The sequence below is a fragment of the Magallana gigas genome, chromosome 9 (assembly GCF_963853765.1).
Source record: "Magallana gigas chromosome 9, xbMagGiga1.1, whole genome shotgun sequence".
Classification (NCBI taxonomy): domain Eukaryota; kingdom Metazoa; phylum Mollusca; class Bivalvia; order Ostreida; family Ostreidae; genus Magallana; species Magallana gigas.
Genome location: NC_088861.1, coordinates 41,996,872 through 42,015,328, shown reverse-complemented (window position 1 = coordinate 42,015,328; position 18,457 = coordinate 41,996,872). Strand labels below are relative to the sequence as shown.

Below are 18,457 nucleotides of genomic sequence, written 5' to 3'. Positions count from 1 at the left end.
ACAGGGATTATGAATACACTCATTATATTGTGTACTTTTAATTATATCCGTCGTCCGCTATTTACATACCCTAATACCGACGTTATGGGTATTAATTATATTTTTGTTGACGTATTCATCTGGGGTGAGTTTAGATTTAAACATTCCGTTGTCGTACTTCACACCCCAACACTGAGGGAAAAATCAATGCCCATTACTGGAATGAGCTGATTTATGGGACTCCAAACAAAGATGCTGTCTCAATGCACTACCCGGCATACAATAAGTTCACCAGATTTAAAATGCCACAATGCGTACATATATATACACAGTGTACACACGGTCTGTTTTCACTAGGGATCAGAACGACCAATTGTTGTGCGTGTACTCAAGGTGTTTAAAGAGCGATTGTAAATGGAGTACCTATATGTAAAAAGTGAATTCAGAGCTAATTAAGAAGGTCCAGGGAACAGTTAACCCCCCGCATTAAGGTAAGGGTTCCTCTTAACTTAGAAATTACGTTAATCTCACCAGCTTGCCTCAATTGAAATGTCACAATTTCATATGAATATAATGACTGCAGAATATAGGTTCCGAGGGAATAAAATTCAATAAATAGCTAAGCTTAATCTTTTAAAAAAAAACCATAAATGACGTAATGGCTTCCTTTGTTCTCTTGGATCAATGTTTGTTCAATTTATCTACTTTCGTGTATTTGTTAAAGTCTATTCTTTTTTATGCCCAGCAAAGAATTTTCTTAAATTTACATACAAAAAATGGAAACAAGGAGTCCCCCCACACTTTTATGGAACCGTGTAAAAATAAACAGTGAAATTAAAGTGTAAGGTAACCTTGCTGCAAATTCCCTCCATGGATTACGATTTTCAGGATTTTTAGAAAGTAACCTTTTCTCCCCCCCCCCCCCCTTTTTTTTTTGCTTGTCAAGATTTTTTTAGATGAGTCTGCCTCCCCCCTTTCAAAAACGATGCTCCGTGCCTGACTAGCACCGTGAATACAAGTATTCGAAACGAACCCTTACAGTCCTATAACTTTTCTTTTAAGTTACTTTGAATTCTTTTCTATATCTAGTTTCTTTTTTTTTCTTCATTTTTCCCCCATTAAAACATGGTTTCTTGATTCAAAATTTAATAACATTTGTATAGTTTTTTACTCACCGGGAGAAGGAGAAGGGAGAGGTGTAATTAGCTTCAAACATGTTTAATTTAGATATACGAAATAGTTATTCTCAAAACAAGTCGGTGTGAGTGTGTATGAGGGGGTGGGTGGGGGTGGGGTGGGGGTTGTGGTCTTCTGGTTACAATACACGAGGATATCTTACATACATATAATACACTGAGTGGCATCCCGCATAAGCGAGAGAATTAACATTTTACACATTGATTAATATGATACAATGCTAATATGTTGAACAATATTTATTGTTCATTGTTGTATAAAGTGTGTCCGAAAATTTTCTTTTAAAATTGCTTTGCTTTCTTAATCTATTCTTTAAAATAAAAAAAAAAATAAAAAAAAAATAGCTTGATATATTTAGAGAAGCGAGCACCAAGGGATGAAAATTCTAAACTGAAAAGTACTAAAATCTCAATCAATGTCCCCATAGAGAGTTTCAGAGATAAAACAATTTTGGGAAGGGGGTCTCAATTTCTTCATTGTTTACAAAATGTATAAGGTTTACAGCCAATTTGTCGTGGTTTAAAAATGTCTGAAATAAAAATAAACGCTTGTGAATGCATATAAATTATATTTGCGTATTTCAAACTAAAAGTAATCCGATCCGAAGCATCCGCATTCCTGGGCACCCCGCTCTGGAAATTGTTTTTCCATCAATACTAAAATCGCATCAAATTGTTTCATTTTATTCATCAACTTGTTTATATTACCAAAGATGTACGATCCAAGGTAGCTTCTACCCTTTTCACCAAGCCATTTATTAGTCAACCCGCGTTCTTGGTTACCCCGTTCTGGAAAATTCTATTCTTTTCTCTCACCAGAGGTCGCGCTTCGCAAGCTTTCTATCCAATCGCAACTTCTCGTGTCTTTCCGGCAAGCTCGGAAAAACCCGAGAAGTTGCGATTGCTTTCTATCCAATGAAACTGAAATCGCGCTTTCAAGAAACGAATTGGCTAATTTTAATTATCCAACATCTGCCAAATCTTAATTTCTATGTAAACCCTAAATAAGATCCTACTAAATATATTCACTCTTTACCTAAATATTCAATATTATTTCTTTGCAAGTATATATTTTGATGCTTACTACCACTAATCTGGATCCGCCAAAGCGTGTCCACCACCTTATTCTCATTTTTAACCGGACTCTCCTGGCTGTAGGCAGGCAAATTGCCAATGTTACTATAAATAGCACAACTTCAAAAGTAAACAAAAAACCAAACAGCGTCAAAGTAAAAGCTTCCGCTATACCAAATAGTTACACAAAGAGCCACGTTTTGTCTTCTTTTTTTTAATATCAAGAGAATTGTCTATCTTTTTTAGTTTTCTTATTAATTACGTGTTTTAAAAATAAGACTATGCATTTTGGACACATACAATGCGCATGAATTTCCATGAACTACTTTGCTGTGCATTGAAGAAATGGGTATTGGATTTATAACGCTTGTTGCAAAATTCAAAGCAGCAACTGTTGAATTTTTTTCTGCTAGACAGACATATTTTTGTTTATAACCGCTTACAAAATGTGGTCGCTCTCTGACGCTTTGCCGACATTGAAAGCATATGAGAGAGAGAGAGAGAGAGAGAGAGAGAGAGAGAGAGAGAGAGAGAGAGAGAGAGAGAGGGGAGAGAGAGAGAGAAAGAGAAGGAGAGAGAGAGAGAGAGAGAGAGAGAGAGAGAGAGAGATTTTCAGTCTTTACTACACAATATGCATAAAGACACATCAAAAGAGTCCGGCTTTCAGTACTTTCAGTACTTTGATTGCTATTTCGGGCTGGTTTATGGAAAATAAAAGAAGGTTTTTACAGGCACGTAGCATCAGGGGGGGCCAGGGGGGCCTGGCCCCCCCACTATTTCTCGCAGCAGCAAATTTTTTAAAATTTACATATAAAAAAATGAATTATAATGGAGTTGGCCCCCCCCCCCCCACTTTTTTGGAAGTTAGTAAAAAATTGGTATGAAAAGTTGGCCCCCCCCCCCCCACGGATTAGGAATTTCAAGATTTGGAGGGAAAAAAATTATGGTAGGGAAGAATGTTTTTTTTTTTAGCTGAGTCTACCCCCCCCCCCCCCCCCCCCCCCCCACGGATTAGGATTTTGAAGATTTTTGAAAAACTTTAAATTTCCCTTTTTTTGCTTGTCAAGATTTTTTGGATGGGTCTGGCCCCCCCCCCCCCCACTTTCAAAAACGATGCTACGTGCCTGTTTTAATTAATATTACAAAAATTACTCACCATGTAAAATTCAAATATAGTTTACGGACATTACATCATAAGTGTTGAAATACCAAATGTGTAAGCAGTTACTTAGGTTCAGCACTGTTCAGTTTATTGGCAAACTGTCTTAATCTATAAATATAGAATATGGACAAATTGTATGTCACGAAGACATTTTTGAAGTGAACTTCTTCGTGTGTTCTAGCTTTGCACTATTTGTTTATTTCTAAAAGGTTATCATGATTTTTTTAAAAGGGCTTTACTTAAGGCAGAACCTTCAAAAGATTATTAAAACGATTTTCCCTGACATTCAAGTGGTTCTGTTTAATCTAAACGAGAAATTTTAATGACTTAGCATCAAAACCAAGATAAAAAGCAAGGATCGGGATAAGTAACTCTAGATATTGGCTAATTAATAAAAAATATCCTTTCAATTATCTAGAATCAATGCATTGCAAATAGTAGATTTTTGGTTTTGTTGATTTAGCCAACATAGAATATTAATGATTATAAACAATGTGGTGAAAAATTTATAGTGAAATGCCTTTAGATATTAAATATATATTCACTTCGCAAGGTTTCTCATAAAATATATTTAGTACTCTGCTGTATTGTAATTGTTGCTTTGGGCCAGATATTTATTCGACAATAAACCTCAAAATGAAAGATTGGACATAATCATTAAGGTTTTTGCTCCGACAAAATCAATTCCGGGGTTTCGTAACTAGGTCATTGGTTCTTTTTTTTATTGTCAAATTGTCGTAAAACTCTAAATGCCGTTGTTCTCAAAGGACTTCCATCTGCTCATACACCTTATTAAGAGGGCTGAGTGGTCGTAGCCATTTTTATGCTATATTGATCTCATTAAAGGCCCTGTCACACTAAAGGCCCTGTCACACCAAGCTGCGTCCCCACAGCGTGTTCACGGCGTTGTAAAATTCATGGAATCGCCGTGGGATCGCAAGGAAAATGAAGAAAAAATGTACAGTTTTATTTGAAAATTTTACAAGTGGAGTGCTCACGGCGTCCTGACGGCGACCGAGGCGTTCTTACGGAGCTCCCACGGCGTGTAACTGCGTTTCCACGGAGTTCTAGTTGGCAATTACCTGCGCTCTCGCTGAGTATCCGCCGCGCGCTCATGGCGTGCTAGGAGATTTTACCGCGCGTCCACGGCGTGCTCTGCGCGCTGACTGCGTGCACAAGACGTTTTTTACTTCTTGGTAGGTTAATATTAATTTGTACAATTGTATGGGAAACAAACAAGAATTTACAACTAGTAAACAAATGATTAAAACATTGTTTTGATTTTATGAAAAGGTACATTGTAATTGAAACATAGTTACTTCTAAACAATTTGTGAAGGACTAGGATTAACCTCTTATATAGTAGTCATGTCTACAAAAAAGATCCGTTATTAGTTGTTAGAAAACATAGAAAAAAAATTGAAAACATCAGAACCAAATGGCATGAAATCCATCTACGTCCATTGATAGGTCTTGGAATATTAGCAAATTCTACTTTTTACATAGTCATCCACATCCAGTTTGATAATTATTACATCGCTTGCTATTGTACAACAGCCATTTTTCGAGTTTTCGTGGTCTTGACGACAACGCAGTAGAAACGCCGTGGGAGCGCGGTATAAACGCAGAAGAAACGTCACGAGAGCGCGATGAACGCAGCAACAGCTTTTTGGGGTCGCAGTGTAAACACAACCAAATGAAAAACAACTTGTTTAAACGATGTGGATGCGCAGTGAGAGCGCGATAGAGACGCAGTGAGATCCCAAAGGACTCCGTGAGGTCTACGTGCAAGCGCAATAGACTTATCACTGCGTCTACACTGCGATTAGTTGCGTTCCTTGAGCGCGCCGACGGAGCTCTCGTGGCGCTGTTGGAGATCTTATGGCGCTGTCACGGCGATCTCACTACGCTTCTACGGCGTGTTTATCAGAACGCAGAGCCACGGCGCGTACTTTGTGCATGTTCAAAGTGCGCGCCGTCGCATGGCGTTCTTCAATGTTCATGGCGATCCCACAGCGACGGACGAAGATGCCGTTGCGTTCTTACGGCGCTGTAGGAGACTCTACTGCGTTTACCTTGGCGTTTTACATTATTAAAGGACGCAGCGGGATCCTCGTGAGGACGCAGCTCCGGTGTGACAGGGGTTTAAGCTGCGTTCCCACGACGTGTTCACAGCGTTGTAAAATTCATGGGATCGCCATAGGATCGCAAGGAAAATTCAGAAAAAATGTACAATGATATGGAGATGTCACTGCGTCCTGACGGCGACCGAGGCGTTCTTACGGAGCTCCCACGGCGTGTAACTGCGTTTCCACGGATATCTACTTGGCGATTGACTGCGCTCTCGCTGAGTGTCCGCCGAGCGCTCATGACGTGCTAGGAGTTTTTACCGCGCGTCCACGGCGTGCTCTGCGCGCTGACTGCGTCCACAAGACGTTCTTTTCTTCTTGGTAGATTAATGTTAATTTGCACAATTGTATGGGAAACAAACAAAAATTTAAAACTAGTAAATAAATGGTAAAATATTGTTTTGTTTTGATGAATTGTTACATTGTAATTGAAAGGTAACTACTTCTAAATAATTTGTGAAGGATTAGGACACAACTCTTAGTAGTTAGATCTACAAAAAACATCCGTTATTAGTTGTTAGAAAACATAGAAAAAATGTGAAAACATCGGAACCAAATGACATAAATTTCATCTATGTCCTTTGATAGGTCCTGGAATATTATCAAATGCTACTTTTAATATAGTCATCCACATCCAGTTTAATAAATACTACATCTCTTGCTATTGTACAACAGCCATTTTTCGAGTTTTCGTGGTCTTAGCGACAACGCACTAGAGACGCCGTGGGAGCGCGGTACAAACGCTAATAAACGCAGAAGAAATGTGATGAGAGCGCGATGAACGCAGCAACAGCTCTTTGGGGTCGCAGTGTAAACACAACCAAATGAAAAACAACTTGTTTAAACGATGTGGATGCGCAGTGAGAGCGCAATAGAGACGCAGTGAGATCCCAAAGGACTCCGAAAGGTCTCCGTGCAAGCGTAATTGACTTATCACTGTGTCTACACTGCGATTAGCTGCGTTCCTGAAGCGCGCTAACGAAGTTATCGTGGCGCTGTTGGAGACCTTATGGCCTTGTCACTGCAACCTCACTACGCTTCTACGGCGTGTTTATCAGAACGCAGAGCCACGGCGCGCACTTTGCGTGAATGTTCAAAGTGCGCGCCGTCGCATGGCGTTCTAAAATATTCTAGGCGACCCCACCGCGACGAACGAAGATGCCGTTGCGTTGTTACGGCGCTGTAGGAGACTCTACGGCGTTTACCTTGGCGTTTTACATTATTTAAGGCCGTGATGACGTAGCTCCGGTGTAACAGGGGTTTAAGAGGAAGAGCTTTGTATAACGATAAAGGAATATGTTCAAATTTTAATGCCTTAAAATATATGACCATATACCTTATACGTACTAACGATAGCACCACGTCTTTGATATCCCCCTCCCCTTACGTGCCTGTTCGTGCATGGCTGATTTTAAAGAAAAAATGAAACCCTGTAGTGAGTTTTAGAAATCAATGGGATTTTTTTGGGTAATCGATAAAGAAAGTTTTTTTCACAAAAATTTCAAAGACTTTGGCAAGATAGAAATGATCCGTCGATTTCCAGTTGTCCCCCTTAATCATTTGAACGCATGCATCTCTTTGAAAGGAACTAGATTTTATTTTATACCTTGTGTCGTTTTTAACAAAACAAAATGGAGGAAGGGCGGGCGGGGAAGGGGGGGGGGGGGTGCGGGGGGGGGGGATTATTATCAAAATAAAGTATCTTGCTGTCCAGAATCTCATGGTAATGGTTGAATATATTCCTTTAGTGCAATTTTCGATATAATAACATTTAACATTTCAAACGTTTTTTTTTTTTATGTTATCAGCTTAGATAATACATTAGCACTTAAATTTGTTTCAACCAAAATAAAGTAGGAAACAGTATAAAATTAATAATTAATAGGGTTTATACAAGCACTTAAATATTGAATATTAAAGGTCAGCATGTGAAAATAAAAGCTGAGGTGCACTGTAGTTAAAAGTGCACGATTTCATAAAACAATGTTACAAAACAGGCCTTTTAATGATCTAGCCAAAATCGAAGATTACTGTCAAATGAGTCAATTAGAGTAACAAAGTGTACGTTGGAAGCATTAATTCATTGTTCTGGATAAAACCAGTCGCAGAGATTTAAAACTTTCAGGCAAAGCTCGTAAATATATAAACAGCTTTATTTATTATTAAATGATTGTGTTGAATTAAACTTCGGAGAGTTTACACCTACATATATAATTGAAAGTAAACTACGAGCATACATTTAAATGGTGGACTCCTGATCATAAGAAATCTGGTGAGATTGAATTTAAAAATCTTTTTAACTTTGTTAAAACCAGGCAGTGACTGTGGTATTAAGATTAATTTCTGTGATCACAAAAACTTGAATCGATTTCGTCAGAAAATGTATGTGTGATCTGATTTTATTAGAATTACAAAGCGTGTGATGTTCATTTGCTTTGTTTGATATTTTTTTCTTTTTTGTACATCAATGGGATAAATGTTTGAGGACTTTTAATGATTTATTTTGAAGGACGGATAAATCTATCTTTGCTTTGAGTATTTGATTGAACAAAAAATCTAATTTTGTAGTACATATTTATTTTTTGATGACAAAATATATATAATGCGTCTCAGTTGAACAAATGAGTTTTTGTTTGGTGGAATGATTATAAAATTTAATTCTGGATTTTAAAAATCCCATTGTGCATGAAGCTGATATAAACACTGTCCGTCCGTCTGTCTCTGTCTCTCTTGAATAGTATCATAGTGTCATTGACATATACAATGTAATACTGGTCTCGTGCCAACCACAGGGGCCAAGCCCGTTTTAACATTAATTTCAATGTAACCATAAATAAAGAAAGGGGTCGAACTCTGACCCAAATAAAAAACTACCAGCTCGCTTCAAAAGCCCAATAAATCAATTAATTTTTTTAAACACTCGCAATAAGCATGTATTTTTCAGAAAAGTAATGTCTGAGATACACTCATGCCGAATTTCAAGTTGATGGGTCTTAAAATAGCGGAGATATACGTCATTATTCTCTCGAAGTCGCCAGTTTATTTTTACTCGGACATTTACAGGTCCAGGGCTCACGATGGGATTTTGCCTCTGACAACAGCAGTATTGCAACAAGTCGAGAAACATTCGCACTAATCTTTGAAAATCTCACATCAATTGCACGCTACTTACATACAAAAACTCCGATAAAATGCCTTAAATACTCTCCATTCTGTACTTTTATTCTGCAACCACATTGACTTCTGACAGGGCCAGCCATTTTGACGTCTTCGAGAAAGGCTGATTCTGATTGGACCATCTGGAATATTAACCAATGAAATTGAGTTTAACATTAGCTGTCACAATGGCCGGTCTAGTCAGAAGTTGATGTGGCTGCAGAATAAAAGTTCAGTTTGGAGGGTATTTACGGAATTTTATCAGAATTTAAGGATGTAAGAAGCATGCGCTTGATGTGAGATTTTCGAAGATTAGTGCGAATGTTTCTCGACTTGTTGCAATACTGCTGTTGTCAGAGGCAAAATCCCATCGTGATCCCTGGACCGGTAAATGTCCTAGTAAAAATAAACTGGCGACTTCGAGAGAATAATGACGTATATCTCCGCTATTTTAAGACCCATCAACTTGACATTCGGCATGAGTGTACCTCAGACATTACTTTTCAGAAAAATACATGCATATTGCGAGTGTTTTTAAAAATTGATTGATTTATTGGGCTTTTGAAGCGAGCTGGTAGTTTTTATCCGGGTCAGAGTTCGACCCCTTTCTTTATTTATGGTTACATTGAAATTAATGTTAAAACGGGCTTGGCCCTTGTGGTGCCAACTAGAACAAACTAAAAAATAGTATCCTCTAGCGTGCTGGATGGCTGTAGCAATTTTAGACTTCATTAATCTCATTGAGAAGAACAGCTTTTCTGTTTATCAAGTTAGCCAAAAATGCAATGGATTCTATTTTTATATAAATCACATTAAGCTATTCCTCTTTCCTAAACGAGGTTAAAACAAACATTTATTGTATATAAAAGTATCAATTATTTTGACTCGACCCATCACAGTTGTGTTTATATGAGTCATCCGTCAAATTTAACTATTTGCGCACGCATTGCGCCTTGCATTAATTTATTCACTTTGCAATGACAACTTTATTTAAATCTTTAATTAAACGTAGATTACTAAAACGGTAATCTAATCCGTTTACCCTGAAAATAAAACATTTATAGAGTTACTTACATAATGATTCAAATCACGTTATTTTCACACACGCGTAAGAATATTAGTCGGAAGTATAATTCGCATACGAAAATCAAGCTCATTCATTCCTTGCCATTTCGAAAATCAATTAAACGGTGTTATATATAGTTTACTGCATGTAGCGTATATTATATAAACAGAGCTGACCAATGATATTTCATGCCGATCATTCCTTTAAAAGGAATACTTGTTTTCAAAGTGCGTTAATATCGACGATATCAACGCACTTTGAAAAAAAAAATATTTTTTTCAAGGTGCGCCGACTTGGTCTTAAAATTAACGCACTTTGATTTTTTTTTTTATATAAATGGGTAAGTGCGTTGTGACTTAAATAATGGGATTCCGTATTTCTTAACCAAATGTTTGCTTGGAGCAAATGCATTTTTCTCACTTAGCTTCATCTTTGAAGATGTTCGGCTTTGATAATATCCGAATAATTAATCACTTGGAAATCTGTAAATTTACAAATCCATGAAGAAGTTAAATTTTTTAGCGACAAAAAACCCCGTATTCGTATCCATGGTTCACAGTTCCTTGAATAGTTATAAAATAACCACGAGTTTTTTAAGGGGGCTCAATGGCTCAATCTAAAATTTTATGATATGATTGTTTACCTTTAACTAAACAAAAACCCATAAATTTGTACCTTTAAACTTGGGTACATTCATGTTGAGTTCTTGTAAAGGAGATAAATACAGTCTAAAAAATTGCCGCGACAATCGAGCCCTCTTAATACAAGTAAAAAATTACATAGTTTTTGCTTTGATAACAAATATAGAACCTTTTAAAAAGGCCTTGGACTTTCAGTAGGACGTAACTATCTATTTCTTGCGTCAAAACAAGTTGAAAATGACGCTGGTTTCAAATGATATATACACCGATTGCGTAGTCTTAACTCAAAAGCCAGACAAATCTTGTTGATTTCAAAGAGCAATGACTGAGTGGCCTACAATGAAATAGACAAGCCTACGTCACATTGATGTTTGACACAACTACCCAAAGTCCAAGCTTTTGTTAAAATGGTTCTAGTTCTAATCATTCATATGATAATACATGTAATATTTCAATTCGATCGTATGGAATAATGATGTACAGAGTCAAACAGAGATCAGAGAGAAAAAACCATCGATATGTGTGAAATAATATATACACATACAACTGCACTCACTTTACTCACAGGAAATTTTATATATTTTGATGCATTTCCAGTGCTACAAATAATGAAATATTTATGAGGGGAAAAATCGAATAATAAAATTCGATGTTTAATTTTTCTTCTCCAGACAATGGGACAGAACGCCATGCTCTACCTGCTTGCAACAGTATCATTATTATGTCTAGAACCAGTCCATACAACTTCTCCAATTAACATCAGGTAAGGTGTTTTCTTCAATTTAATTTGTTCTTCGATATAAATAATTGATAAATATTGATAAGTATTGCATTCTGTATCCCAAATTTTCTGTAGAAAGGATATCGATGTCGAGTGCACACAATGCTTTAGGTGCCATGATAAATTAGCGTTCAATAAGACTCTACATGTAAATACACATGAATTATTTATTATTTCTCCAAAATCAGGAGATAATAAGATGTTGGAGGAAATCTCTAGGTGTTAAAGGAATTTGTACTGAATTAAATTGCAACAATTTGTTCGTTTTTTAAATAAATATTCTTATGTAGTATTGACTTTGCATCGATTTTGGAGAAATCTCGGTCTGCATCGAATTTTAAATTTACTCTGATTTAACTGCATGCTTAATGAATGAGTTGCTAGGTAACCTCTGTCAATAGATGTTTTTGACGGGAAAATATGCAACAGGAATCAACCACATTCCGATTACAACCCCCTAACCCAAAATAGATTCGAAACGTTAACTACACGTGTTCTCTACTGTCCAAGATTTTTGGAAAAATGTTTCATTAAATCTAGCAACTTATATAGTATATGCATGGTCAGTCGAACGACAAAATATAATGATTGGACTTATTTTGTAGACACAGCCTAGTTAACCAATTGCTGGACGGGTACGAGGCGACACAGGCCCCCGTGGCGGACGGTAAGTCATCAACGTTGTCAAGTTAAGCTATACAGTTATATTGTGACGTCACTTTATAGATATATTTAAAATTTTATACATAAGTGAATGATGGTGCTTGTTATTCTAAAATACCAAAACAATTGATATATTTGATATACAAACATGTTTTATTGCAGCTCTTGTCTGTCACGTGACTTCTGAGTCCAAAAGGCAACGCAAAAATCAGAGGCGTGTTCAGCAGAGCGGTTACTCGCGAGGGCTCACCAAAATGTGTTTTAGGAAAAGGGAATTTTGTCGAGCATTCGCGAGCAACCGCTCTGTTAAACACGCCTCAGCTTAAAAATCCAGCCAATCGCAACCCCCTAGAAGTTGCGAGTGGAATATAGCGTCTGAACCGGAAGTGTTTGAATGACTCAGTGATTTCTTTTGCCTTAATATAAATGAACCACTTGCACTGACAGGAATGGTAACATTCAATATAACATCTGCCCTGTTATTTTTTGATCAGTTTTAAAAGAGTTGTGTAGTTAACAGAAATTAACTAAAGTTAATTAAGCGGTATGGAGTGAACATTCCCGAATGGTACGACAGCAATCATTTTGTGTCAATTTTCAAGCTGATGTTAGTAAACTACTCATAACTTCAAGATCTGAAAGAGTACTTTATTTGAAACAAGTTATTCTAGAAAACGTCTGGTACAATTTAATAATATGAGCATCTAAATGTTTTGCTTATGTTCTTTTATTTCCTAATGTGCACTGTTACACACATTTTTGATATTCAAAATATGGATGTATTGATTTGCATATTTTCTTGATAAATGATTGGTCAATTATGTAATGAATATTGAAATTCAAACGTTGGCCGTCACGTGACATTCTTCTTATCCTTCACAGGTTTACCAGTTACAGAGAACGTCCAGCTGTACATTCTGAGCATCGACTCCATCAGTGATTCCAGCATGGTATGTCAAATCCCTGTCCACGAATTGATATAAAATATTCCAAGAATTTGCATTTTTTTTTTACCTGTATAGACATGCATAAGACAACATGTCTATTTGGCCGTTAAAGTTTAGGTTTACGAAATGTCTTTTTACCTGTATATATTCTAGGACTACGACATTTTAATTTACCTGTATAATGTTAGGCATACGAAATGTATTTTACCTGTATGATTCTAGGACTACGACATGTCTTTTTACCTGAGACAAAGGTGGTATGATCCGCGCCTCCGCTTCAACGAATCCCTGGGGATAGAAAACATCGAGCTTGACCCCAAACTGATGGACAAAATCTGGGTACCCGACCTGTACATAATCAACGAAAAGACCGCCAAATTCCATACTGTCACTGTACCCAACAAAATGATGTACATATATCCAGACGGATTGGTGCTGTACAGTGCTAGGTGAGAAACAAACAGATTTTATACTTTCTAAGCAGTTGGATTTCATTTAACTCTATGATATTTGAATAGTTTGTTATTTTTTGTGGACTTTAATTAGAAATGGTGATCGAGTGGGAGCTTCAAGCATCCGTAAAAAACGCTTGTTCTGACCTTTAGGAAGGTTTTCTAATATTACTTTGCAAATCGCCACAATTATTTTGATTCACCTATAGAAGTAAAATATTCTGCAAAAGGTTATTTATCTTACATAAGAAAGTGGGGTTATTTATCTTACACAAGAAAGAGGGGTTATTGATGTTACACAAGAAACAGGTGTTGTTAATGTTAAACAATAAACAGGGGTTATTTATCCGACAAAAGAAAGAGGAATTAATTATCTTACGCAAGAAAAAGGGCGTATATATCTTATACAAGAAGGAGAGGCTATTTATACAGGTATTCATATTACGCAAGAAAGAGGAGTTATTTATCTTACGCAAAGAGAGGGGTTATTTATTTTACACAAGAAAGAGGGGCTTATCTAATACAATGAAAAAGTTTATAAGTCAATATTGATTATATATTCTTTTTTTTGCAAAATGTACTAGTATTTATATTTAATGCACCCCTACCCATTTAAATCAGCTTATAAAAATTTTCGTCCTTATAATTTATAATCTTACATCGTTTGTTTTTTAATACATGTATTAAATCTTAATTAAAATATTTTTACTACATTAATTGTAAAATATATAGAGAAAGGAACAAATAAATCATTAGCATTATCAACATTGTATAGTCAGCTTCTTTCTAAAACTGACATAATTTAATTTAGACAATGGGTTACGCTAAAACCATGGTTTCGGCATAGGGGATTAACTTTAAAAGATATATCACGAACTATTTCCTTGATTCAATTAGAGTTTCCGGGGTGTTAGATATATAACAAATTATTTCATTGGTCCAATTAGATACATAACGAATTATTTGATTGGTTCAATTAGAGTTTCCGGGGTGTTTTCCTGTATGATGGACCTCCATAAATATCCTCTGGACAAACAGATCTGTGACATCCGGATGGAAAGCTGTGAGTTATCATTTTCCAAACTTCATATCTGATAAATTTGAAATAAATCAAACACTTGTATATTCTTGCCATTTATCAGTAGAAATTATATATGTATCATCTGATGTTAGCTATCTCGAACTCATATTTGAACAGTTTAAAGATTCAAAATCATTTTCTTAGAAATCAAAAAAAAAACACAAAAGAAAATATATTTTTTGCGTATGAACACATCCGCTGCTATATAACCTACCGGCAATATAACATGCCACAATCACACCAGCTGTGTAATGCACATACCTGCAATACAACATACCCGCAATTACATACATAAACGCTTTATAACATACCCACAATCACAACCGCTGTCCAACACAGCCGCTATACAATATACAATGTATACGTTACATTTCAAAACACCCTAGATAAAACATACCCGCTATATAAAACACCTCCTATATAACATACCCGCTATATAACACACCTCCTATATAACATACCCGCTATATAACACACCTCTTATATAATATACCCTCTATATAACACACCTTCTATATAACATACCCGCTTTATAACACACCTCCTATATAACATAACCACTATATAACACACCTCCTATATAACATTACCACTATATAACACACTTCCTATATAACATATCCGCTATATAACACACCTCTTATATAACATACCCACTATATAACACACCTCCTATATAACATACCCGCTATATAACACACCTCCTATATAACATAACGGCCATATAACACACCTCATATGTAACATATCCAGTATATAACACACACCATACATAACAAACCCGCTATATAAAACACCTCCTATTTAACATACCCGCTATATAAAACACCTTCTTTATAACATACCCGCTATATAACACACCTTCAATATTACATGTCCAGTATATAATGCACCTCCTTTATAACATACCCGCTATACAAAACACCACCTATAGAACATACCCGCTTTAACACATATTCTATATAGCATACCCGCTATATAACACACCTCTTATATAACATACCCGCTTTATAACACACCTACTATTTAACATACCCGCTATATAAAACACCTCCTATATAACAAACTCGCTATATAACCCACCTTCTATATAACATACCTGCTATATAACACATCTCCTTCATAACATACCTGCTATATAACACACCTCCTATATAACATACCCGCTATATAACACACATTCTATATAACATACCCGCCATATAACACACACTCTATATAACATACCCGCTATATAAGACACCTCCTATATAACATACCCGCTATATAACACACATCCTATATAACATATCTGCTATACAACACACCTCCAATATTACATACAGGTGTGCTATACAAAACACCTCCTATATTACATGCGCGCTACATAACACAACACCTATATAGCATACCTGCTTTATCACACACACCATATCCGGTATAAAACACACCTTCTATATAACATACCCGCTATATAACACACCTCCTATATAACATACCCGCTATATAACACACCTCCTATATAACATGCCCGGCTACAATTGTACATTTCGTCCACAGACAGTCACAGCGCCTCTACCCTGGTGGTCCGGTGGCGGGACACACCCGCCGAGATCTCCAGCACCCTCAGGCTGCCGCAGTTTGACATCACCCTGATGAGGTCCTTCTTCTGTGACCAGCAGTACATGGGCAGTAAGGGGATTTTCCTCAATTTTTAATCGGAGAACTTTTTTTCTGAGTCATCTTTCGACTTCCATCAAATCGAATTATATTCCGTCAGCAATCGATATTTAAGGCGTGTCATATATTGTGGATAGATATATTATCCAGTAAACATGCTTGGATGAGCAGTATGTTAAAATATTTGATATATTCTGTGGTTCAGCCGGGGTAATATTGGCAACAAAGTAATGTAACTTTGAAGAATGAAATAGTGTTCTTTTTTGGGTTGAATAACTCATGGTTGAATAATTACGGGTTGAAAACCTTGTCATAAATTATATACAAATGTTGTTTGAAAAGCCAGTGCATGCAATACATACCATTTTCAGTAAATTACACCTGTATCGGACTGGACATACACCTGGAGAGGAACATCGGCTACTACCTGACCCAGACCTACGTCCCGTGCGTTCTAGTCGTCATTCTGTCCTGGGTCAACTTCTGGCTGAGCATTGACGCTGTTCCCGCCCGAATTTCCTTGGGCCTCCTGACGGTGCTCACCATGACGACACAGAGCTCAGCCGCCGTGCGCGGGCTGACGGTCGTCTCATATGTCAAGGCCATGGATGTCTGGATCTTTGCCTGTCTGTTCTTTGTGTTCGCCGGACTCCTGGAGTTTGCTTGGGTAAACGTTTCCAACCGAGTGGAAAGTCGGCGGAAATCGGTGTTAGATTTACCTTCCCTTGTTAACGGAAACGCCAAGGTAATACTGTAAATACAGTTAGTCTAAACCAAAATTTTAAGTGCTATGTACTCGTCTTTAATTTTGAAACCAACAGAATCTCTTCACCTCGTTATCATGAATATGCATTACTATAATTCCACCAGTAAGAAAGTGAAACTCTAAATTTTTGAAGGAACATAATCAAAAACACTAGCATGATGTTGCGTATTCATTCTCGCAATTAGTTTAAAATTTCCTCACAAGACTAGAGCAAGAAAAATGTAGCAATTTGGCTCCGTTTACGAGACTGACCGGGAGGTTGGCAGCTTATATAAGCTCAATTTTGTCCGATAACACAATTATTTGGGATCGTAGCTTTTTATACAGTCAATAGCAAAATTGTTGAAAAACCGGATTTTATATTTTTTTTTAAACAGTTTTGTTGATTAAACTGAAGACATATTGAAAAAAAATTAAAAAACATTTGATCTTTTGGTCAAAGATGGATAAACGTCGTTTTGTATAATTTATACTAAGTTTAAAAAGAACTTCATTTTTTTTTATTACTTTTAAGCATTCCAAACATGTAAAATCTATAAAACATGTCTATGGTTTTGTCTTTCAGCGTTCACCAAAGACAGAGAGTCCGACCAGTCAGAGGGAAGGCTTCTCTTTCACGCCATCCAAAAACCGGGAAAAAGCCCGGAATATAGACCGAGTGTCGCGCTTCCTGTTCCCCGCAGCGTTTATATTATTCAATGTCGGTTACTGGTTGGTATACCTCGTACTTTGGGAACCAGTTATAGATAAACACTCAGACAGTGAGGGAGTTACTATGACTGTCAATCTTAATGACGACTGATGACGTCATTATTCCCGCCAATATTCAAATGCCAGTATGACCATTCAGAATGTAACGCATTGACGGTGTCGAGTCCATTTTTAGATTCCCACGTTTGTGTTCGGTGTTTTCTATTTTATTTTTACTAGATCTCCAACAATCAGTGAAAATGACTGTGATACATGCAGGTACTTGGTCAAGGATAAAAAGGAACAGAGTGCCAAATCTAAGTGTTGATTTGAATAAATCATATAAAATGTGATGAAGTCTATTTTGTGAATCGTTTTTTTATAAATATAAATGTTTTACTTGAAATTTTGTTGCCATTTCAAATAATATGTAATTAATGAATAATTTATGAATGCTATGTTTTATCACAACAGTGAACTTATTATCAGCCTACTGAATGTGGAGGCCGGAGATTATAAATTATGTTCTTAATTTATGTCTGTAGTGCTATGAATTAATTTAAATTGCAAATTAACACTGTATGATATTGTTTTAAAACTTGAAAGAAAATAAAGGGAAGGAGTAAAAGATGCAAATGAACAATAAAATGAATTTGAAACTTTATGAAACATATGCATTACGAATTCATGTATAATATGAGTATTTAGAACCATTTAAACGAGAGTTTGCATTTTGGGTAGTTGTGTCAAACAGCAATATGACGTAGGCCTTTCTATTTCATTGCTAGCACCACAGCCATGACTCTTTGATTTAATTTGAACATATTTTATCATGCAAGTATTTATCTATATAAATGGATTAGGCAGCAGGCAACCCATATGTCCATATGTAAGCCTTCTCCATGACTCTTTGAAATCAACAAGATTTGTCTGGTTTTTGAGCAGAGACTACGCAATGGTGTATATTTCAGCGTCACCTTTTAAAACTTGTTTTGATGCAAGAAAAAGATAGTCAC

The 18,457-nt window shown here is 36.4% G+C and overlaps 2 protein-coding genes across 3 annotated transcripts in view; one reads left to right on the top strand and one right to left on the bottom strand.

The window, feature by feature from the left end:
• LOC105343621 (uncharacterized) overlaps window positions 1-16,366 on the bottom strand; it is a 28,550-nt gene extending 12,184 nt beyond the window's left edge. Inside the window, exon 1 of the mRNA XM_066070920.1 lies at window positions 16,348-16,366. Coding sequence (XP_065926992.1) covers window positions 16,348-16,350 — 3 coding nt within the window. The 5' untranslated portion in view covers window positions 16,351-16,366. The remainder of the gene's footprint in view (window positions 1-16,347) is intronic.
• On the top strand, window positions 179-18,113 carry LOC105343614 (glycine receptor subunit alpha-2). Of its 2 annotated transcripts, none has more exons than XM_011451033.4 (9): window positions 179-470; window positions 11,074-11,165; window positions 11,789-11,850; window positions 12,729-12,796; window positions 13,016-13,242; window positions 14,226-14,308; window positions 15,866-15,997; window positions 16,357-16,730; window positions 17,317-18,113. In XM_011451033.4, exons 2-9 carry the CDS (start codon window positions 11,077-11,079, stop codon window positions 17,551-17,553), a joined length of 1,272 nt encoding a protein of 423 aa, XP_011449335.1. In that variant the 5' UTR covers window positions 179-470; window positions 11,074-11,076; the 3' UTR covers window positions 17,554-18,113. The 2 variants fall into 2 exon arrangements, with proteins under 2 accessions (XP_011449335.1, XP_011449336.1); XM_011451034.4 differs by lacking the exon at window positions 179-470 and adding an exon at window positions 7,714-7,811.
• The last annotated feature ends 344 nt before the right edge of the window (window positions 18,114-18,457 follow it).

Bases quoted from the DNA above. Each gene is read 5' to 3' on its own strand.
- LOC105343614 (XM_011451033.4), top strand. From the start codon at position 11,077: ATGGGACAGAACGCCATGCTCTACCTGCTTGCAACAGTATCATTATTA. The intron at 11,851-12,728 runs GTAAGTCATCAA...TATCCTTCACAG, and splicing joins ACAGGCCCCCGTGGCGGACG to GTTTACCAGTTACAGAGAAC. The intron at 15,998-16,356 runs GTAAGGGGATTT...TACCATTTTCAG, and splicing joins TGACCAGCAGTACATGGGCA to TAAATTACACCTGTATCGGA.